Source organism: Diadema antillarum, unplaced genomic scaffold (genome assembly GCF_040938485.1).
Source record: "Diadema antillarum isolate AM-2024a unplaced genomic scaffold, OU_Dant_1.0 seq00000217_RagTag, whole genome shotgun sequence".
Taxonomy (NCBI): Eukaryota; Metazoa; Echinodermata; class Echinoidea; order Diadematoida; family Diadematidae; genus Diadema; species Diadema antillarum.
The window spans coordinates 129,311-153,949 of NW_027271272.1; the positions used below are offsets into that span (position 1 = coordinate 129,311).

Sequence of the window (24,639 nt, forward strand, 5' to 3'; positions counted from 1 at the left end):
GCGATAGCGATACATCGCGCGAGTTAGGGTTAACTTATATTTTGTATCTTGCTGATTGCTTGTGTGTACTTTGTTTTTTGTTTAGTACATGCACACAATGTGAAGTGAAATTTAAAAATAAACGTGCTGGAACTGTTCACTGTGCCTCGAGTGTAAGACCAGCACAGTTTCAGTAATTCAGTACTTACGCCCTTCGGACTGAAATCGGAGAGGAGAATGATATTGAAGCCCTTGTAATCGATCTCTATGTCCTTTGGACACGTGGTGCCAGGGAATCGTTCACACTCCATTGTGTGAATGAGAACGATGTACCTCGACGGCGTGTGCCGGATGTCTCGGCTGAGGATGTAGGTGCAGTTGCCCTGGTGGTCGAAGTCGTTACCGTTGAAATCTTTGTAGTGCGGATCGCCATAACCGCTGCAATAACCTTCGTGCGTGATAATACGTGATTAAAAAAAAAGAAATAGGCCTAGATAAAACCCGGATAACATATCATAGTGATTCCTTTTTTTAGAGGTCGATAATTGGTTCGTAATTTGTGGCGCATAAGCACTACTCTACATACATTGTCGGAGCACTTGTTTACCTAAGAGCTGCTCTTGAAAGAATGGTACATCTTGCCTGAGGGACGTAAGCGAGATTCGAATGGTATCCCCTTATATCAGTGTACCAATTCTTGTATAGCAGATCACACTATATACAGCTACAGGTTCAAATGATTCAAAAGTAAACAACCACCTTCTCTTTCAGTCACCTCTCCTTGCTAGCTCATCTTATCACTTTTCATTCACAGCTTATGTAGCTTGTAAAATAAAACTTTTGAATGAATGGATCACTTCACCTGCAAAAATTCTACTTTTGGAGAGAAAAAAAAAGTTCAAAAGAAGTAAAAAACAGGTTCGTCTTGCGTATTGACGTTCCAGCAAGCCGAATATGTAAGACTATATCATTATGCACTGCTTCAGAAGGCTTTAATGGTCACACCGTAATACGCATGATACGTACATCTATGAATTATTTGGGGAAAAGAGCGTGACCCTACAGTTACAGTATTGGGCGCTTCCACTGCCATTTCTACAAGATGATTAAGAATGCGGTCATGAAATGATCACCCCGGTAGGTTTAACGGAATGAACTGTCCCCAGAAAAAAAAATGGCGTGGTACTCAAGATTAGTAATTAACCCTTTACATAAAGAATTTCGTGGGTCCTGTGCAAAGAATCGGATTGCTTGTTCTGAATGTCGCAGTGAACAGGTTAAGTCATGACTAAGTCATGGTTAAGTCATGGTCATGGTTAAGTCATGGTTAAGTCATGGTTAAGTCATGACAGGTTAAGTCATGACAGGTTAAGTCATGTTACGAGGGTGGACTCACAGGCGTTAAACGGTGGCGTGTAGGGCGGCGGTGTGAGGAAGCCGGGCGTGGTTGCGGCAACGGACGATGGAGATTCGGACGTCGTGGGACCTGCGGTTGTTGACCTCTCTGTCGTGGTCGGCAGGTGCGTAATGGGTCTTGTGGTAGATTCTTCGGTAGGAGTTGTAAAGTCTGCATGAGGTGTCGTGGTGGTTTCCCAAGGCGGTGGGGTTGTGATATAGGGCGTGGTCGCCGGCGGGGTGGTTACTGCGCACTCCTCCACGCACTCCCCATCCTGGTAGAACTGATCGGGCGGGCAGTTGCAACCTTCCACGCAGGTGTCCGGGCATTCTCCGTTTTCGTCCCAGCGGCCCTCGTGTCCGCACACGTTGCATACGGGAATGCAAGGGTCGTACTCTCGGCATCCGTCGCACTGGATGGCTGTAGAATAATAATCACATCACGTGATAACAGAGTTTGAAAACTTAAGTGCGGCGCTAGTAAAAGTATGAATTCTTTGACATTACCTTGATGTTATAAAAGGTAAAGTTCGCAGAATAAATGGGCTGTTTATTGGCTATTGTATCATAATTCTTAACTAATGAGATGGGACTTGAATACGAAAACAATCAATGGCCACCAGCCTATGCAATTCAATAATCAACTAGTCAAAAAGATATAAAAACAAAACGGCGCAGAGCTGTAACTTACGGCAAAGATCGTTAGAGCGCCATCGGATGGGAACGCCGTTAGCGTTACACTCTTGGGCGTACGCGGAGATGGCCGTGCACAAACACTCGCAGTCACCGCCGTAGTCGCAGCCACACGTGTCGAAGACGCATCGCGTGTAGTACGGACGGTAGTTGACTTCGCTGTGGCAGTCCTCGAAAAGTTCCGACTTGATGACGCTGCACTGTCGCATGGCCCAGGCACGACGGAACGGGTTTTGGATGCACGGATGGAGGATGTGCGACGGGCGAGGGCAGTATTCATGGACCTGCAGGAGAAAAAAAAAATAGGTATATCTCGCTTCTTTAGCACTGTGAATCCGTTGAGTAAACGCGCGTAAATATGTTTATTTGTTTGGTTTTTTTTTTTTCATTTTTCCCATCTGATAAAATGGTTTGACAGCCCATATGCAGCTGTACTAGCTGGCCCTCCATGGGGTTCCAGTTTGATGTGAAGCGGGACTACTTTACCAAGTTACGGTCAGTGCTCTTTCCGATGAATAAATGAAGAGGAATCTTTAAGGTACATTGAGTTATGACTTTCTAACATATGGGACCTCCGTTTTATGTCCTATCCGATCATGGGGCAGTATTTGTTTGTTTATTTGCTTGCTTGTTTGTTTGTCTCTTACTATACAAGACGGGGCGGTAATGATTACACACAACGTTGCATAATGCTCACACAGTACGCAGGAATTACAATCTGACAATAGACGATGATACAAATCGTGTCATACATTTCCACTGGAATAGATGCATCAGCTGACGGCATCAGATTATTATGTTCACAAATAACCAAAGAAAACTAAATATGAATGTATATGCACAGAAACGAACATAATATATGTGAGCCCAATCAAACGCATGTATTTGCAAGCGAATGAATGACGCAGATACGGGGCATCATATTCTGGTGTATTTTCACCAAAGTAATGTAATCTTTTCTGAAACAGTCAGACAAGGATTATTAGTATTTGCCTCATTTTGTCAGCGTTTACTAACCTTCCAGCCGTCACCAAAGTCGATGGACGAAGTCTCGGGTAGACCCCCGGCAGGTGACAGGAAGTCATCACTGACCAGGTCGTTGAAGTTTCCGCAGAGACCGCCAACCTTGGAAACGCGTTTGAATGAATGAAAAGAAAAAAAAAAACACATACATACAATTTTGTCTTTAAACACGACGTGTATCTTTCCTTCAAGTCGTGGTTGAGGTGGTGTAAGAATGTGGGTTAGTTATAATGCAAGATATCCCTTCATTCCTTATGACGTGTCGCATAGATAACCTGGCCATAGGTTTTGTGTGTGAAATTTGTACACATGTGACTCATTGGCGCAGGATGAGTTAAAGTCTTTCAACTGTTAATACCGAAGGAGTTTGCAGAGCATGCGCATTACTCAGTTTAATGTTACAATTAAAAAAAATGCAAACTAACCAAAAAGGTTGCGCTTTAAAATTACTTTCGATGATACAAGCCATTGCGGGTTCAAACTTATTTACTACGTCTGAATTTGTGTCACTCAAATTGGAAGGCGAAGTATTATTTTACTAGTATCTATTGAATGAGGCAATCTATATTGTACGTGCGCAGTCTGCGTAAAAGCATACAAAATAACGAACATTTTTTTTTACTCCTACAATTCATTCAACTTTATTAATGTTCATACATGATTTGCTGTTATTGTTTGAATCATTTGTTTATTAATTTATGTATTTTTCTGTCTCTATGTGTATCTATAATTTATGTATTCATATTGATATATATTTATTTGGAATACAGCTTGTAGGAATATTCTCATTCACGCGAAAGACTCACACACACACAAAACACGTTCTATATGTTGTTTTTTTCCTTTGAAGAAAAATCGTCAGTTTGATTAAAAATTACATTACTTCCAGTGACCTTTCACCCACCTTCCCTTTGTACATGGGATCGAGTTTGACCTGGATCCAAGTGCCCTGATCCCAAATCAGCGTGATGCCGATTTTGGTGTGAACGTAGACGTACGAGCCAACCAGACTGATCTGGAACGAACCGGCTGACTGCGGAACGGGCTTGCCTCGGACCAGCTGCATCTTCTCCTGATTAGCGCCAGTTCCTGAAGAGGATGGAGAACAGATGCATTCAGAGTCGATTATTTCCACACACACAAAAAAAAAATGGTCAACTAAGTCACAATAATTATGCTTTCGTATCCAAGTGATGGTCCTCAACAGTAACCGAGCTTGCTGTTCAAGCGACAGTCATTCACAGTTAAGATTTCGGCTACACAAGCGATTGCCTTTGAAATAAGTCAGAACACGAAACAATCACTGTTACGGAAGTCAGAATTCAGTCTACAGGTACAGCATTTATTGTTGTTTTAATGTTTGAGTTTTCAAAGGCGACGATAATTGTAAAAGGACGGTGCTGATGTCAAATTCGTTTCCGCGTAAAGAATCAAGGGAATTTGATACGAGGAGGAGTTTGTTAAAAGATAATCTTATCACTTTTACAGCAAATATTTCAATGCAGTCTTTCCTTTTGAAAATGATAAAACAAACAAAAAATAGAGACAAACTACAAGAGATAAAATATATTAGGGCCCTCTTTCAGTACTTATATACCTCAATCACAGATTCAGCCGTTCATTTGTACAATATACTTTACTTGGAAGCTTACGATTAAGAATTGTTGACGCGCAACTGACAGCGCTAATAGACCCAAACTTTAATTGTTCGCGAATGTGCGTCAAAGGGTATTAAAAATGATCTCACTAAATGAAAGGCTGGATCAATCGGATATGCAGGGTTTAGCCCCCCCCCCCCCCCCCCTCCCCCTACAAAAAAAAAGAACATGAACCCTAAGACACAATAGGACCAATCTAGAAACGAAGCTGTCTAAACTTTTTTTTCTTTCTACATCAAATGAAAATCCAATAGATTTTGACCTAATTTGAAGACCGCCCTCACCTATAGTAAAGGTGATAGACTTGGTGCAAGTGACACCGCTAGTTCCACACGGGATGTTGCCGATAACGACGTGGAAGAAAGCGATTCCAGAAGCCTGGCTGACGCTGTCGGTCACCAGCACGTAGTCGCAGTCGCCCTGGAAGTCGAAGAGCTTACCATCGAAGGTCTTGTAGTGAGGGTCGCCCCAGGCAGTGCACACGCCTAAATGATTCAAATTGGTTTCGATATATCTGATCTCAATTAAGAGTGCTTCACAGACCATAATAAGTCAATGTCGCTTTGTTACCTTTATACACTATTCACACATGCATGCACATACGCGCGCAGACACACACACATACATAGATTGCAGTCATTGATAATGCTCACACAGAAACGAATTGTTTGAGCCGGAGAAGTTACTATAGTAAACCATGGAAATAATATATTTCCCCACATGCATTCTACATAGTACATGTAACACTCAGCAAAGGCAGAATGGAGACTGAACATGCAATTACGGAATGTCTTACCGTGACAATTGCGTTCGTGGCAACTCCATTTGCTGTTTTCGCACGTACTGTTGGTTGGGAAGAATACAAAAGTAAAAAGAAGGTTTGGTGTTGTTTTTTTTAGCTATATAGATAGAGCAATGTTGTATTCGCAGGAAATTTCGTTTATAGGCAACATTTTACACCAATACCATGACGAAAATCATAGGTATTTCAGTACAACAAATCACCTCCAACTGAGACACAACTGCGTCGTTCGTTTTGCATACCATAATAATCGTCTCCTTGCAATGATGGCTACCAAATAAACTTTATGCATAATCTGTATTGAGGAGAATTACACGTTGTAGCTATGCCATTGCTTACAAAACACAAGAAAGTAGGCAAATCATCACACAGAAAGAAATGAGATAGGGCCATACAGCAACCTACACGTACTGGTGTAGCTAAAGCGCTGTGACGATATTTTTGACCCCAAAAAAGGTAATGGCTCCGAGTGCCCCTAAGGATCTAAGTGCTGTCTGATTGATTGGGAACGTTTATGGATGCCATGGATTGTGAATATCACTTTTTACAGAGTGGAATAGGATGAATAGAGCAATATCTGAGATGGCAATATTATGTTGCCCTGTGCAACTTACAGCCAACACAAAGCATGACATGGAAACATACAAAAGATCGGTGCCTGATTGTATATTATGTGCAATAAGCCAGTTCTTAGTTCCACTTTTCGTTAGAGCAAAAAAAAAAAGTCAATCAGTGGCAATACGTCTGTGGATTTCAAATAATTATTTAGATAAGTATCTGTAATACAACAAAAAGTGTATGCCAGCACTTCCACTTGACAGACAACAAGCTTGGATCTTTGCAATATTGGTGGGGCATTTTTGTTAATGCCTTCAACCTAAATTCTATAGTCGCCTGGTCTATTCTTTGTTTGAACATGAATTTCACTAATTGTTAAGTCCGGGAAAGTTATGCATAGTGTCGCGAGCGAAGCGTCTAACCAACGGAGAATATAGAGAGATCATTTGCCCAAGTGTGCACATCATGTGTAAGTGTAGGACGTTCGATAATGAAATACTCCTTTTCGGTCAGCATCACATGTACATTGTATAAGACACTTCCTGTGAATTCTGACCTTTGGCATCACAGTCTCAATTTCATGTAAATTACTTACCACGAGTGACATTCGTCAGTTTGAATAACTGCTCCTTCCTCATAACTGTGTCCGCCGTGGTGGCACGGGCAGCTAGTGGGCAGCACGCAGCTGGTTCCGTTCCACACCGTGGACTCGGTACAGACGCAGCCACCGTAGCAGGTGGCGGGCGAGCACCCCTCGAACTCGTGCATGTTGGCGCAGGTTTTCCGGCACTGGTCTCCACTGGCACAGGTACTATACTCTTCGTTCACTTTGCATTCGTTTGCTGGGCAATCTAGTCCGTCACACGTCCATGTCCCCGATTCACAAACACTGCAATCGTCAAATGAGAAAGCGAGAGTTAAAAACAGAGAAACCAACGCTCACGTGACCTGATATTTCGCTTTGTCATCGTCGCCAGTATCCCACGGATTTGGCAAGATAAGCTCTTCTTACTAGAAGATGGTCCCCTGCATTGCAATGTCATACTCCCAATTTGATCTGTTCCTTACCTTAAAATTTATATTCAGTTTGACATCGTTGTATATTTTCTCTCCCTGTACGTTTTCTTCATACAATCATGTCCCATAATGTGAGTTGATGCATTGCAACGATTCCCATTTTTTATGGCATTTATCTACAAATTTTGTTATACATGGTACTATAAAACGGAATGCAGAAATGAACTGAACTGAACTGAAAACGAAATAATATGTTGTTTTAGAGGATTACTAAAAGAACATTCAATACCATTCGAAGGGTCCTATGGGAGACAAAAAAAGTCTGTGTTTGTTGCTAATGTCATACCCTTTCCTAAAAGTATATAATTGAAAATCACTCCCAAACTTATGTCACAGAGCAAAACGAAGCAAGACCAGCAAAACCAAAGCATTTCGGTCTCTCCATTTGTCTTTCTATCTCGCTTCGTCAGCCTCTTTTTTTTTTCTCTCTCTCTCCCTCTATCTCTCTTGTCTTTCTTTAAAATAAGAATAAATCAGGGTGTACCAAGTTCCGCATCCTTTGGCGACTGAATCTCCAGGGGCGTAACTCACGCCGGTATCGCGATCCACGCAGCCGCAGTTTTCTGGTGGCACGCACGCGCCGCTGGCAGACATGACGGAACCGTCTGGGCATGCGCAGCCTTCCACGCAGGTTTCGTCACAGGTGGCTGTGGAGGAGAGCGCGTTGCACGTCGTCTCGCACATCGTGTGGCAAGCGCTGTAGACCAAGCCACCTTCGCAGTCGATTCCTGTGGGGCGATACAGAGCAGGTATCGATCAAAGGTTGGTAATAGTATGAAGCTTCCATCCGTATGATTGCTACAACTCAGAAAATTTACCATAGTTGGAAATCATACAACGACACTTCATTCGAACGAATCAAACTCAACCCCCCCCCCAAAAAAAAAAAAACAACAACAACAACAACAACAACAACAACAACAACACAGGTGTTATTGACGTTACTTTTAGATGTTACGTCAAGCGTAAAAACATAACCTACATAAAGACAAACGACATAGTTGATTTTACATGTTATTTTCCCAACAAATGTCTTTGTTTTTCATTAATGTTGTTGGTATTACTTGTACTAACGCCAGGTCCACAAACACGATAAATGTGTGCCTCAAAGTCTCGTATCTTACGACGTAACTTCAGCAAAGGGGTTAGGGCCTACCGTTCTCAGTGTTCACAGTGTTACGTAGGCATTATACATAGCCGTGCACAAGCATAATCTTACGTAGTGGCATTACACAAATAATGAAGCATTCCATAGTGCGCACATACCACATCCGGATATCTTTGAGCGCCAGTCGATGACGACTCCCTTCTGTGCGCATTGTGAGGCATACATGGCGAAGATTTCACACTTGCACGAGGTGCCCGTTTCGCAGTTGCACACGTCACTTCGGCAAGATTCGTAGTAGGCTTCGGGGTCGACGTACTGACGGCAAGCTGGAGAGAGAAAGAGACAGGTGGACAGTGTAAATTTTCTTTGGAGTCTGCACTGTTATAATAATTGTATGTGTGTGTGTGTGTGAGAGAGAGATATGTCCGATAACGTGTAGTGGTCGAGCGTTACCTGCAAATGCGGGGTCGTCGTAGAGTTTGAAGCAATCCTCTTCGGCCGTCAGCGACTTTTGAGAGTAGAGGTCGCAAGGGTCGGTCGTCTGGTCGTCCGTGCTGTCTTGGCACGACGTGCCGAGCTTCCACTTGTTAGCAAACGATGACGGGTTGGATTCGATGTCACCTGGAAGAATACCATGAATAGCCCATTTTAGTTGGTGTTTCGAGAGAATCATTCAAGATAATGATAATAAATAATAAGGTCTTATTCATCCAGGGTAGCCTCTTCAGTCTTGGCACTGCTCTACCAGAGGGCCCTGTCATTATTATTACCCTAGCGTTGCCAGTTACCCATTTATACACCTGGGTCGAGAGGGACATTGTGGGTAAAAACATCTTGACCAAGGACGTAAGCGCTGAGCGGGACTCGAACTCGGGTACTCCGATCAGGAGTCGGGAGTCTTATCCACTATGACACAGCGCGCCCCAAGATCGAGTTGATGAACAACTCCCACCAGTCCAGGTTAATGGGAGAAATTTGCAGACACTCGATCAGAAGTCGTGGTTCTCACATTTATCAATGTCGTATACCCTGCATGATATGGAAGGACTAAGTTAAATTTATCATACATATTAAAAGCTGGCGATATTGATGTCTTTGAGCCTGTGCAAGTGTATTTGTGATCGATTTTTTTTAGTTCATTCATGTAAACAGCCAGATCCACGTGCATGTTTTACGTAGTCCTGAGTAAAACATGGGAAATTCTCTTAACGTGTTTTATTAAATCTATCTGGTGATTTTTATCATACAAGAGGTTTAGCGTTATCAATCCAGATGTTTTGTCTTGTACAGTCGGAGGCAAGGCTTCCTTATGCCATCTCATACCCCACCACTTGCTAAATACTCAGTATGTATTGGTAAATACAACCGTGCGTGAGCTAACAAGGGTAGGGTAGACAGTATAGAGTGGTACAGCAAACTAAGAGGGACGTAAGAAAGTCTTTCCAAGATTATTATTACTGCCTACAGGCCAATGCTATTTACATTGCTTCGTGATCACTCAATGTACAGTCAACGCAATGCAAGATCACAGTACCGATTACTGCAATATTTGGTTGAACTGAACTCTAATGGACTCGACAAACACGTTGACAACAACTGTGACAACAGAAGAAAAAATAGCAATGCTGCCGTGATCAACAGTGGCATTATCACCAACACAAATATATAAAAAGAAAGGGTTGTGTTTGGGTAGATACTTACCGGCCTCCGTGTAAAAGTCGTCTCGCTGGTTGTTGTTGTAGGTACCGCACAGACCACAGGTCGAGTTGATGTGTCTCTCATCCGCCATAACGATAACGTGGTTGTTGCCGTCGAACAGTATGGTTAGTCCATTGGACATGACGGCCTTTCGTATAAGAATTAAACAGATCGACCCATGATATCATCGAGTCCGTTTTGCATGCTTGGGATAAAAACCTTTCGTTGTTGAAAGGGAAATCATGTACACACTGCCTTTTCTTCCCGCATTACGTTATCTTCTGCGATCTCATTACATACATTACATTAGTTCGGAATTAAGCTCATTAGATGGCGACGTGTGCCAATATTTTGAATTATGCGTGTTCACTCCTGTCCTCAAAGTTGAGTAATAATACGTCATCACATCACAAATTACTACATTAAAGGAGTCTTAGACGCATGTTTAACACATCCTGTGGTAAGATGACAATTTAACTTCATAGGTAATTCAAGTGCTAGGTGATCAGAATTGTACTTTCTTTTGCAGGCTAAAAAGTTATGCCTATGGTTAATGTCTAAACGCATTGCCAGTGATCGACGTAGACTTTTACACACACAAGTGTAGGGTTTGTTGTGGCCTATGTCATTGACGCTGTTGTTTGCATTGTGTTTGTTGTTGTTGCTGTTGTTACTGTTGTTGCTGCTGCTGCTGTTGTTATTATTATTATCATTATTACTATTGTCTGAAATAAGATTTGCTCTGTCGTGTGATCTTACAGGTTAGACAGAGACGCCTTTCGCACGCACACTTAATGAGCTGCGTTCATACTTACGGCTGTCTGATGTTGCGTCGGCTGGTTGACGAAGATGTTGCCGACGGTCACGGGGAATTCCGTCACCTCCTGTCCGTTGGCCAGCACCTGGTGTCCTCGCCTGAGGCGAACTACGTTAGCGCCCTCATGGAGCACGACAGCCTTGACGCACGAAGCTCCCTCCATGCCACATTCGGCGTTTTCGATGTACACCACGGACGAGTCGAGGGGGTTCCAGCAGTCCTTGACGAGCGTGTAACTGCAGGTACCAGCGAAGTCGTAGTCGTAGCTATCGAAGGTGTGATAATGGCCCAGACCGCCCACCTGGCACATGCCTGAATTTCGGACCAAATTAAAGCACGAAGTTAAACTACTGCCTCTGGACTTACTGTTATAATTCCGAGAGCGGTTTTATGTCTGATCCTGGATGCTTCATTAGCTCGTCTGATTTAGTGGCAGAAAACAAAATTGTTGCCAATCGCCGCAGATGCACTTCATTGTTCGGAGTCAATCGTCAAGGAATGGAATTCTTCAGATTATACAGCGGTACACCTGGTAAAGGTTGGGTCGCAGTCCCCCACCCATAAGGGTGGGATTCTCCTGCTTGACATAGACGCTGATACAAAGACCACTGTCAAGTTCAAGTTCAAGTTCATTCGTGTTTTTTTCCACAATATATGAACATAAATCTCACTTTCTTGAGTGACAGAAACAATGCATGTAATTTGTACAGAGAAAACAACAATACTAAAAAAACAGTAGCGATACATTGCAATAGTTGCCGAGGTAACGAAACCATCGATACTCTTTGCCTAAAACCCCACCCTTAATGTGAGGGACTGCGACACAACATCTACCGGGTGCGAAGCTCTGTATTCAGGAGAATTCCTCGACGGAGATCACCTCGAAGACTGACTCTAAACAACGACGTCGACAGTACGTCTGCGCCTATTTCGTTTTGGTTGTGTTTTTTTTTACGTCATCAAAATCAAAAGAGCTGATGAAGAGTCAAGGATCGGACGTGAAACCGTTCTCGAAAATAAAACAGTAAGTCTATTTGAATTGATTTAATTTTGCGCCTTAATTGAACGTTACCAGGATGAATCAAAACTTACATCAATGGATTTTGGAACAAAATAAAAATATGTATGCGTGGTCATATCTCATGCATTGCATTCTCAAGTAATGGCTCGACAAAACAAACCAAATTATAGTTGACAACAATGATTTAGGATATTCAGTAACCAAGAGGCAATCGTTATTTCCGCTGGGCATTTAACGGCATTCAACGAATTCGACTAGCTAAAGAATGATTGTGTTTCTTATAATAAAAGTCTTACGTGACTGTCCTTTTCCTTTGAGGGTAAACTGCGATTTGATACGAGCATGATTTGTGCATGTTAACAATGCTGATTTTGCATAGTACTTTAGTCGTTTATTATGATAAAAATCTCTTATACAGATAAGACCTCCTTACTCATGCATTCGCTGATGTGCTCAGGTTATACATATAATCATGTAATATGATTACAATATCAATGCCATGGAAATTTAACCAAAATTTATCAGTAATGTGGGTACTGCTAACACAATTATCACACACCGCACTATTGTAATCTCACCGTTTCAAGTAAATAATTTCTTGCTGTGATTATGACCAATTAAATATCTTAATAAAATGTAACAGAAAATAATTATATTCTCACCTCCGCAGTCATTATTCGAACACTGCCATTTCCCATCTATGCAGTTACTGTGAGAAAAGAAGGAGATCACATAATTTAAAATGTTAAAACATAAAATATTTGAATCAAAGGCGCTGAAAAGTCTCGTTTATGGTAAGATGAAAAGAAAATCCGTAAAAAAAGCTTTAGCCGCATTTTCTAGCTGTTCAATGTACCGATATTTACATGTATGTTCTTCTCTTGTGCAACCACACATCACGTTTATGCATTTATTTTTGTCTAATATTAACACCATTAACATCGATAACAATCATCAGGTTGGTTCATTTGCACCGGTATTAACATCGTCATTATCGTTACCAAGTTACGTTTTGTTATGCTGCCATCTACGGTAAGGATGACAAGGTACATAATCATACGCAATCCTGAACGCACAAATAAAAGGAGTACGTTAGAAGTGTAAGGGACCGGAAATCTAATGACCGAACATCACACAAATTTAAAGGGTCTGAACACCTCCACCACTCCCACTCCCACGCCCCACCCCATCCATCCCCCCCCCCCCCCACACACACACACATCCACTTTGACACGAACACTATATGGGCGGTACCCTCGGAGAGTCATGGCTTTTGTTGTCGATTTTTTAAATTAAATTAATCGTTTTGTATGTCGATTTTCGTTGTCGATTTTTTTTGATTAATCGTTTTGTATGTCAACTGTCCCATTTCATTTAAGGGTCAAATTCAGGGATAGAGGGAGATGCATTCCAGGCTCGCCTGCCCCACTAACAAAGCATTCAGACCAGTTCAAACCTGTCAGTAGCGACCACCCAGGGAGAAGAAAAGTGGCCGTTGTATGCAAGTGGTTGCTATAGACAGGCTTTTTAACATACTTTTTCTCTCGGAGGGAATTATTTTTTAGTGGCCGTACACGGCAGGAGACCGCTATAGACAGATGACCGCTAAGAGAGGTTTGACTGTATACTTCTTTCGTCACCTGGTCCACTGATATATGTAAAGCAATGCTCTTTAATAGCAAGACTCACCATTCGTTACATCCGTCAGAGATGGTCTGTCCCGGTTCGTACTCGTTCCCTTGCCACGCGCAGAAGCACTGGTTGGCACTGACACATTCCCCGGAGGTGGACCGGTAGGTACCGGCCGGACAGTGACAGCCCTCGATACAACCCACCGTGTCGTCTGTTTCGCAGTCAGCTATGGCGGTACTGCAGCCCTTCTGAGTGCACGCCGAGCCACACTGATCGTAAACCTTATCGGCAGGACAGGTGAACGCTGCGAACAGAATGCAAACAAAATCACATCGTTATGGAGTTGTTCAAGCAACGCTGACCAAATGATTCAAACCACACGTCAAGATCCTACAATATCATACAGTATGCCAGCTGTTCCCCTCTATAGATCCTTTAGGACGACTCGTGTATCCTTTATCATAACTCCTCTGTTACTTTATGCACATCACAATCATTCAAGTAGGCTTAGTATCCATTGTTAATACGATAAGATGCAATGGTAAAGACCTAGGAGACTTCTATTTCACGGTTCAGATAAAGCATAAACACCAAAGAATAGACATTGAAGATGATTATGTAATGTTTGTAACATTTGTGTTTCTTGGTTATCGTTTCTTGCTCTGTTATTATTTTTGTTGCATGAAAAAGGAAATGTAAAAAGTGGGCCCACGGTTATATAGCATATCGGCCCTGATTAATTTTGACGAAACTGCGCCCGGCCCTGATGACCTGATTGCGTCCTTTTAATTACAGAATTTCATCGTAAAGTATTAGTCACACGACTAGAAATGAGTTTATGCCGATATAACTTTATTGCGACGTCCTCATGTGAACAAGCCAACTGCATGTAGGTGTAATGATTATGTTCTTAATTAAGACAATACAATACGAATATCGCTGAACTTACGGCAAAAGTCGATAGACCTCCACGACACCTGGTACCCCCTGCGGGCGCACTCCTGTGTGTACGCGGTGAAAGCAGCGCACTTGCAGTCGTTGCCCATTGAACCGTCTGACTGTTCTACCATCTCGCACGCGCACACGTCCTGCTCGCACGCCGTAATGTACGGCTGTGGATCCACAACCTGTAAAACAGCGTATGAGCAATTTCCTGAAAATCTCTAATCTCTAATGTCTACTTATAGACTCTTTTGTTACTGAATATAGCAAAGTGACCGTTGTTTTATCGATATTAATGCTACAGTATGCCCAAATTTCTGCCAATAGAAGCGAAGAGAAAAGATTGCATTCTCAATCGGGTCAAATTATAATTTTATGCTAGTAATGATGACTGTCCAGACACATCAGTTCAGTTGCTATTAAAACTGTCGAATATATGATTTTTGTGATATCTTTGCGCAGAAAATTGCGCAGAAAATTATGCAGAATTGATGACATCATCACCTCAGCTGATTTTGGTTGTTACCATTCTATTGGTTTTTTTTAACGAAATATCGAGCCTTTAAAGCTTCCTTGCTTACAATAATTCATATCTACTTCCGATTTTGTCGAAACATCTGGCATTTTATTCTTCTGATCCCTCACTTTACAACATAGTCTACTTGAAAAAAAAAATGGTTTGGAATTGTACTTCCGGGTTACCTGGTGACAGGCCATGAAGGTCCCATGCAACAGATGGGCGCACTCGGAGATGGCGAACTCCGCCTTTTCCTGCTGCTCGTCACTCTCGAAGCTTGTATACTGGGAGCAGCGGAGCGGCTCTGTCGGCACGTCGGGACAGTACGCGGGATCTTCGCAGTCGAGACCGAAGGGGAGAGACAGGGGTAGATATGAACATGCATGTATGGTCGGATTGGTAGATAATATAGATAAAGAGATAAACATATTGGTAGGTAGGTAGATAGATACATGGACAGATCGATAGAAAGATAGACGATAGAGTATTAAGAGACGGGTAGATAGATAAATAGATAGATAGATAGTTAGAGATATAGATACAGTGTGGATAGATAGATAGATAGATAGATAGATAGATATATGGATAGATTGATACAGATAGATATATAGATAGATAGATTGATACATAGATAGATAGATAGATAGAGATAAATAGATAGACAGATAGATAGATAGATAGATAGATAGATAGATAGATAAATAGATAGATAGATAGCCGTAGATAGATAGATAGATAGGAAGATAGACATTCAGATAGCTGGATAGGTGTGATGTGTGAGTACAGGTGTGTTTTGTAAAGTGGACCTGTCATCATAACGTGAAAATGTAGGTATGTGTAATATGTATAATTCTGTTCATATGTGAATGGATCAAAAATACTATCCGACAAGCAATTTTGCTTACACTGATGTGCGATCATTGAAATCTGATCTGACAAAAGATAAAAAGGTAAGGAAAACACTATTTTCCCCTTCCCCAATCATGGCAATTACATTGGCAAGATTTGAAAAAAAAATCGCTAAACTACTTTGTCTGAGTCTAAAAAATAAAGAATAAAAATACTCAGTTCCTCCGCAAAGAATCATTCTTTCTCCAGCTAAAAGGGGAATTGAAGTAGATTAATTTCTTGGATGCGAGGTGGGAAATGGCGATTTGAATAAGGAAAGCCAGTTCGGGGTTCCACTATGCACATGAGCAGAAAAAAAAAATGACATATATATCAACTGGGCATGTTGGTTTTTAAACTTCACTAAGATAAGCATGTGGGATTGAATATGTGAAATCCACAATATAAATTCGTATTATAGCACCCTCCGAAAGCCTTTGTAATGAAGTCCCTCTGCTAAAGGAGACCTCCGGATGATTTTCATACTTTTACATTTGAACAACTGTATTTTTAGTGTGACTGAGTACAGAGTTTCAAAATTTTTAGTAGGCCTAATTGGGGTGAGGCATAAGAATGTTTTCAAAATTTATGACAAATTGCAATGAACAAGGATGATGACATGGCAGCCTCACCATAAGAATGCATGAGGACCAAGGAAGCAGTACAAAAAAGAAGGTATGCATAGCTTTCACACAGGTAAACTTGTTAAGCAAGCGGGATTGTAATGGAATTACACTGCTATAGTTTTGAAATATGTGAGGCTCCTATGTCATCAACTACGTTGTTCAGTGTAATTTGTTTAAGATCTTTCAGAGTACTGGTTTTTCTGCTCAATGACCACAATAAATTCCACAATCCTATACATGGAGCTGCCGATTTATTTACTACATGATGTGAAATACAAAAAAAAAAGATCGTCTGGAATGCCCCGTTTACCTCTTTCATCCATTCCTTTCCACGAGAGCCCGAAGGTGTACGCGTCGGAAGCAATGGCGCCGCTTGGCATGCGGAAATCGTTGGAGGCGTCCATATCGTACACGCCACAAAGACCGCACGTGTGGCCTTCCAGCGAATCTGAGGTGATGTAAATCGTAATGTCTTCCTCCCCATCGTAGAGAATGGTAAAGCCCAGCCCACTCGTAGCCAGCACAACGTGGGCGATGCGCTCCAGGACCAGTCCACCTGCCTTCGTAGGGAGGGTCAACTCCTCATTCTTGTAGTAGGCACGACCACCAGGTCGCAAGTAGATCATGGACGCAGGGTTGCCGTTATCAATGAGAATTGACCTGATGAAGAGAGACCGGTAAACCACAATCACCAGTTTAAAAGAGACTTTATAAATCGGGCTTTAGAATCCATACAATCTGATTGGTCAGACGTCATGCATTGACTTTCACTGATCCACACTGAGCCATGCGTCGGGCATGTCGGGTAAAATCCAAACGCATGGCTCAAGCCTTGTATAGTGTTGTAGGCGTACCGGCCACATGATGGGGGAAAGTAAATTGAATTTCATAAATTTATGGGCCTATATTTTATACAACGAATGATGCACAGACCTCAGTCTTTCGTTGACCAGTGAGAATTGGATGCTCTCGTTTAACTTTGGAAACAGTTTGAACAGTTCCAAAATTAAACCCGTGAACCGTGTGCATCATTTGTATACTGTATTGACTCCTGACAAAAACAAATGAATGCTTGTGTTGACAGCGTCTCATAAATTAATGTTGAATACATAATTGAAAGTAATAATCATGCAATATACATAATAAAAAGTACATAGAGACTTAACAGAGAGAATAAGTTCTGAAGTCAAACTAGTATTGGTCTCTGTTGCCCGATGTTTGCTGGTGTCAGTAGTATAGGTGTACGTATAGCGTCATAAAAATATGATTCATATTTCTATTGTTCTAGAACAAAAGAAATATGAAAAGACAAAAGAATTATGAATTATGAAATATGGATTATGATATGATTTATGATAAAAAGAAGGATTATGGCATGATTTATGATAAAAATATGGATTATGATATGATTTATGATAAAAAGATGGATTATGATATGGATTATGATAAATCGATGAATTATGATAATAGATATGAATTATGGATATTTGCATAACAATAGAAATAGGAAAGAACAAAAGAATGTATGAAATATGAAAAATGAAAGATGAATATTCATGAGATATGAATTATAGATATTGACGATGGATGATGATTATGAAATATGAATATTTATGGATCGATATGAAATATGAAGAATGAATTATGAAAAATATGCTATTGTTTTAAGAATCCGCGTCATTGTTTCATCATATTCTTTTGTTCTCACATCGAGAGATATTTTCGAATGCAATGGTCGAAATGGTCATAATGACGATTGCAATCGTATGCATGACATTTGTTTGATTTGATGACGTCACTCCGACAAGTTCGGACCTGTCCTCTGACCGACGCTCGCCCGATCGAAAACAAAAGAACTTTAAAAAACGAAGAAATACATAAAAATGGGGGCGTGTCCTCTGACCGACGCTTGCGCAATGCTTGCGCAATCGAAGACAAAAGTCAGGGCGTGTCCACTGACCAACGCTCGGGGACTTAAAGACAAAAGACTGGAAAAACAAAGAAATACATAAGACTGGACCTCAAGTTCACGATAAGTTCGGACTTGTCCTCAGACCGACGCTCGCACACTCAAAGACAAAAGACTAGAAAAACAAAGAAATACATAAGACTGGACCTCAAGTTCACGATAAGTTCGGACTTGTCCTCTGACCCACGCTTGTACGCGAGCGAAGACAAAAGAATTTTTAAATAAAGAAATACATAAACTGGACCTGGAGCCAGTGACGGGTTCGGACTCGTCCTGCATAAAACAATAAATGCCTCATACATATTCAAAGAGATGGTGGCGTCCTTTGGAAAGCAAAAGAATAAAAACTCGAAGAACATGAGCAAGTGTTGAATAGCAACCAAGACTTTTTCATCAGTCCGGGATTCACTATAAGATTCCATCATGTGGTGAATCCCGCCGGTGGACGGGCGTCGAAATTCGACGGCCTTCCATCGCGTCTCGCGGCCCTCAAGAAGAAGTCGATAATCACAGTGCCGAGGGACGAAGATAACCTATGCTTTGCAAAGGCAATTGTCATTGCAAAACTGCGAAAAGAAAACGATAGGAGATACAGACTGTGGTCAAGAAATGACCGTAATACCACGACAAGACTCCGAAATGAGGCGCGGGAATTACACAGGTTGGCAGGGGTACCTGAGGGAGAAGTAGATCATTCACAGTATGACTCCTTTCAAAAAGTGCTACTTCCAAAGTACAAACTGGTCATTTATAGAGGACGATATGAAGAAGCGTTAATCTACAGCGGTCCTCAGGCTTCTGATACCATTTATCTCTATCTGTCAGACCGTCATTACGACGTGGTTGCCAATCCATCGGCGTTCCTGTGCTCCAAATTTGTTTGCGACGAATGTCACGAAACATATCGCGATCCCAGATATCACGAGTGTTGCCACATGTGTCGCGATTGTCAATCGACCGATTGTGATCGCGATAGCTTTGGTGAAACCGATCGCACGCTAGTATGCGAGAAATGTAACATGACGTTTCTAACCGTGAAATGCTTTCGAGCACATACTGTGAAATTATTCAACGGTAAAACAGCTTGTCAGAGGAATTTCAAATGTAACAAATGCAACAAGGTCTTTGACACGGATCTTGTTGATGGCGATTCCAAGAAACACAATTGCAACGAAATGAAATGCAATGTTTGTAAGCTTGTGGTCGACGGAAGGTATCACGATTGCTACATGCAAGTGACGAAAGAGAGTCCCTTCCACTCAAAAAACGTCAAGAAAAGTGAATCAAACCCTTCTCAACAAGATCAAAAGTGTGAAAGTTCTGAAAGTGACTCGCAGTCCCAAGACAGAAAAGCTAAGAAATCTCCTACCAAGTATATATTCTTTGATTTTGAGTGTACTCAAGAGACAGGCTTACACATACCAAATTACGTGCACGCAACATGGGAATGCACGAATTGCATGGATAGGGAAATGTCGGCAGACACCTGCTGCGAACGATGCGGCCCTCCCGAAGACCGTGCCATAACATTTCAGGGAGCGAATACCCTTGATCTTTTCACAAACTGGTTGTTTTCTATGGAAAATCATAACTCGGTAGCAATCGCACATAACTCAAAGGCGTATGATTCGTATTTCTTACTAAACAAACTAATAGAACAAGGGATCGAACCCCACGTAGTGATGAATGGCGCTCAGATCATAAGTCTCGAAACACGGGAGCCAAAAATTAAGGTTAAAGACTCTTTAAATTTCTTTCAGATGCGGTTGGCAAAACTGCCCAAAACATTTGGCTTGCAGGAAATGAAGAAAGGTTATTTTCCCCATTTTTTCAACACTCCCGATAATGCCAATTATGTAGGACCACTGCCAGACAAACGTTTCTATGGCGTGGATTCCATGATGAAAGCAGACCGAGAACAGTTTAATGCTTGGTACGATGAGCTCGCGCTAGCCAATTATGTCTTTAACTTTCAGGAGGAAATAAAAGCCTACTGCGAGAGTGATGTCAATATCTTGCACCAAAGCTGCAAGATATTTAGAAGACACTTCAAAAGTGTGAGCGCAACAGAGGCTAATCCCGAAGGAATAGATCCATTCATGCGCTGTCTGACGCTTCCCAGCGCGTGCAATCTTTTGTTTCGAACGAACTACCTTAAGCCCAAGACAATCGCGCTCATTCCCCAGGAAGGGTATGGAAAGGGGAAAAGACAGTCCTCCTTAGCCGGAGAGTGGCTTCATTTTGAGGCACAGCTTTCAGGATTTCACATCCGACATAGTTTCAATGGTGGGGAAAGAAAAGCACACGGACGTTTCGTAGATGGCTATGCCGAAAAAGATGATGAAAAACATGTTTGGGAGTTTCTCGGGTGCTTTTATCACGGGTGTCGCGAATGTTACGGTCCCAGTGTCGAAAACCCAAAGCTAGGCAAAGCAATGGGTGTACTGTTTAATGAATCCATGAAACGTCTTGATGCGCTCAAAGAGAATGGATATATTGTACACTATATTTGGGAATGCGAATGGAAACAATTGCGCCAAATGGCTGATGTACATCCACACATTGCACACCTTCAAATGGCTTTTAATCAACAATTAAATCCACGTGACTCGTTCTATGGCGGGAGAACTGGAGGGTGTTCGCTCTTCTACGAGGCGAAGCCCGAAGAAAAAATCCTTTACTATGATTTCACCAGTCTTTATCCCTTTATCAATAAGTTCGGCAAATATCCTGTCGGCCATCCCAGAATTATCTATTCTAACTTCCCTTCACTGTCTCGAATTTTTGGACTCGTCAAATGTAAAATATTACCTCCTAGACGTCTGTTTCATCCAGTGCTCCCCCATCGCTCAGGGGGTAAACTTACTTTCCCTCTATGCAGGACCTGTGCAGACACCTTGAATCAGGGGCCCTGCAAGCACGCAGATAGGGAGCGTGAGTTAGAAGGCGTGTGGGTATCGGAGGAACTGAAAAAAGCTGTAGAGATGGGGTATACGCAACTCCGAATGATCGAAGTATGGCACTTTGACAGGTATACAGTGTACGATCCCAAAACAAGAACGGGAGGACTGTTTGCGCAGTATATAGACAGCTTTATGAAAATAAAGCAGGAAGCCTCAGGCTACCCCGCCCATGCCAGTACTGAAGAAGAACGTGAAAAATACATTCGAGATTATTTGGCCCATGAGGGAATTCAATTAGACTCTAAAAACATCGCGAAAAACCCCGGTTTACGCGCCATTGCCAAGGGCATTGTTAATGTGCTGTGGGGGAAATTTGCTGAGAGACCAAATCTGAAACAAACGCGCTTTGTCAAAACCAGCGCTGAGTTGTTAGATTTCTTAAAGGATCGCACTATCGAATTACAAGACATTCTCGTTCTAAACGACGACATGGTAGAAATTCATTTCAATCAAGCCGAAGGCTTCGTGGACCACAACGTCAACACAAATATCATAATAGCCAGTTTCACGACGGCATTGGCGCGACTGAAATTGTATTCTGTCTTGCAGAGGCTGAACGATAGGGTCTTGTATTACGACACTGATAGTGTAGTCTTTAGAACAGACCCAACAGTACAACATCACGACCCCAAAACCGGCGATTTCGTTGGTGACTTGACGGATGAACTTGGTGAAGGCGAGTTCATTCAAACCTGGCTTTGCGGTGGTCCTAAGAACTATAGTTATCGCACCAACAAAGGCAACACCGTGTGTAAGGTGCGTGGATTTACCTTGAACGAGGCAAACTCCCTCGTTATAAACCATGACTCTATGCGCGAATTGATACAAGGTGAACCGGGATGTCTGAAGACTATTGTGGAAAATAGAATTCTCAGAGACGTAAAAAGCAAGTCCGTGTACACTTCCGAGAGAAAAAAAGACTACAGGGTAGTCTTCACGAAACGAGTTAGATTACCAGGTGGCACGACACTGCCTTATGGACACGCGGACATTCCTCGCTTATAAAGACCTCAATGTGTCTAATTGCCAATCATTCGCTGTTTATACATTGTCGCAGAAGGTGGTACTTTCTCATCAGCTCTGTACCTACCGCTGGCATTGTCGTTGCTAGGAAATCATGGATAAGTCGCGCGCATCATATATGTCCACAGTGCTCAGAAATGTACTGAAAAGTACCAATGCTGGTACAAATGTATTTTGTTTGGCGCTTTTTGTATTTCTCTTCTTTCTATTGTTTTATCTCGAGTCTTTGCTCACTAGAGATGCCCATTTGTCAAATGGAACGGATGGGTTTGATTTTTCCTTAAATAAAACTGACGTTATCACCGATGTCAGTTCTTTCGCGGGCGCTTGATTGCAGCGCATTATACCGTTATGTTGCTCTTGAATATACCGCGTAGTTTTAACAGTTTGCTTCATATCGTCGTCTTATTCTTTTAAGAAACTTAACTGAACCCACATCTCACGTATGATAGAGTATTCCGTTCACTTGCTTCGTTTGACATTTGCTCTAATTTCATTTACAGAACTTAATATCTTATTGTGTTATTCATATAGCTATATTTGTACTATTTAATGCCGTCAATTACAATGGATGCCCGACTCAAACATAGTTTTTCATGTATGGTGGTCGGACCGAGTTTTTCAGGGAAAACCGAATTCGTGAAAAGATTACTGAAAAATGCCTCGGAAATGATCGATCAACCTCCTCGCAAAATTATATGGTTTTACGGGGAGTATCAACCGTGTTACGCGGCAATGACACGATCCTTTCCGAATATTGAATTTCATGAAAATTTACCGGCAGATTTCAATGATTTGACCGACCCCTCCCGACCAGTGTTATTTGTCATCGATGATTTAATGGATGTGGCTGGTGATGACAAGAGAGTAGCCGCCTTGTTTACTAAAGGTTGTCATCATAGAAACGCGAGCGTTATTTATATCACTCAAAATCTCTTTCATCGTGGAAAGGAGTCTAGGACTATTTCATTAAACACGCAGTACTACGCTTTATTCAAAAATTGTAGAGACAAACAACAAATTGCTTGTTTAGCTAAACAGATGTATCCCTCGAAAACAAAGTTTTTTCAAGAGGCATTTATGGACGCCACAGCCGATAAATGGGGTTATTTATTCGTAGACCTTAAGCCAGACACGCCGGAAGAATTTCGTCTCAGAACGAAAATATTTCCCGGTGAAGTTCAATATGTATATGTTCCTAAGATATAAATTGTCGCGTTCGTGTATTAAGTCATTTATTAGTTAAAAATGTCGCGCCGAGTGAAGACCCACGCAGTCCTGCTCAAGACCCTCGCACACTGCTCTCCTGATCAACGGAAACTTCTCATCAAGACAGCTAACAAGAACTTCATTGACGCCATCTGTGAATGTGTTTTGAACGTGATCTGCGGTAATGTCAAGCTGTCGCAATCCCACAAGAAAACTTTGACTAAGCACAAGCGAAAACTCCGTAAATTAGCGGATCGTCGTACATCTCTGGCAGAGAGAAAACGAATCTTAAACCAACGCGGAGGATTCATTGGTCTCATTGCCAGGTTGATCACGCCTGTACTCGGAACTCTCGCTTCTAACCTCTTTGCATCGGCAAAGTAGACGCTGTATAGAGGTACCGCGTTGATAATGGAGAATGCGCGCAAGATGGTGCTTGTGCCACAAACTATGCTTCATTCTCTCAAAAGTCAATCTTCAACACCTACAGAGCAGCGAATCAACGAATTGGACGATCAGATTCGTTCGGTGTTGGACAGGCCCGATCTACCAGAGTATGACAAGGCGTTGTTGTATTCGCAATACTTACAGCGGTTTTTGAAAGCGACGGACAGCGTTAAGAAGCCATTGTCTATTGAAGTCGTTAGCGACAGCTCAAGAGACAATGACAGCACGCATCTAGTAACTCATGGACAGAGGGGCGCGCCAAAATCTGAGGACGCAGTGGAGCGTGACATCTTGCAGCACGTGCCTAAGAATTTTGTGAAAAGAGCTTCGCAGTTGCTGGAAAAGATGAAAAGGTGCGACGATGTGGGATGGACGGACAAAGGGGAGCTGATTGTGAGCGGGGAAAGTGTGCCTGGCAGTAACATTTGCGACTTAATGTACGACATTTTCAGAGAGCGAAGTGGTTATATTCCTACTGGTAGTGAACATTTTATTCGTGCGCTGGCTCGTTTGAACATTCCAGAGACTGCGTTGACCAATCTCAGCCGACGTGACCAACTTCAACGTGTTAAGAGGGGGAAAGATTTGGAGACC

At 42.0% G+C, this 24,639-nt stretch overlaps 1 protein-coding gene across 5 annotated transcripts in view; it reads right to left on the reverse strand.

Annotated features, from left to right (window-relative positions):
• LOC139729101 (uncharacterized) overlaps positions 1-24,639 on the reverse strand; it is a 110,979-nt gene that overhangs the window by 66,849 nt on the left and 19,491 nt on the right. For all 5 annotated transcript variants that reach the window (XM_071640025.1, XM_071640026.1, XM_071640027.1 and 2 more), the window contains exons 5-22: positions 16,745-17,094; positions 15,106-15,254; positions 14,411-14,588; positions 13,519-13,765; positions 12,492-12,538; positions 10,807-11,120; positions 9,995-10,139; positions 8,747-8,914; positions 8,452-8,619; positions 7,670-7,913; positions 6,704-6,997; positions 5,545-5,591; positions 5,033-5,233; positions 3,995-4,179; positions 3,085-3,192; positions 2,066-2,351; positions 1,376-1,795; positions 189-427 (exon numbers count right to left, since the gene is read on the reverse strand). In XM_071640025.1, coding sequence (XP_071496126.1) covers positions 189-427; positions 1,376-1,795; positions 2,066-2,351; positions 3,085-3,192; positions 3,995-4,179; positions 5,033-5,233; positions 5,545-5,591; positions 6,704-6,997; positions 7,670-7,913; positions 8,452-8,619; positions 8,747-8,914; positions 9,995-10,139; positions 10,807-11,120; positions 12,492-12,538; positions 13,519-13,765; positions 14,411-14,588; positions 15,106-15,254; positions 16,745-17,094 — 3,790 coding nt within the window. The remainder of the gene's footprint in view (positions 1-188; positions 428-1,375; positions 1,796-2,065; positions 2,352-3,084; positions 3,193-3,994; positions 4,180-5,032; positions 5,234-5,544; positions 5,592-6,703; positions 6,998-7,669; positions 7,914-8,451; positions 8,620-8,746; positions 8,915-9,994; positions 10,140-10,806; positions 11,121-12,491; positions 12,539-13,518; positions 13,766-14,410; positions 14,589-15,105; positions 15,255-16,744; positions 17,095-24,639) is intronic.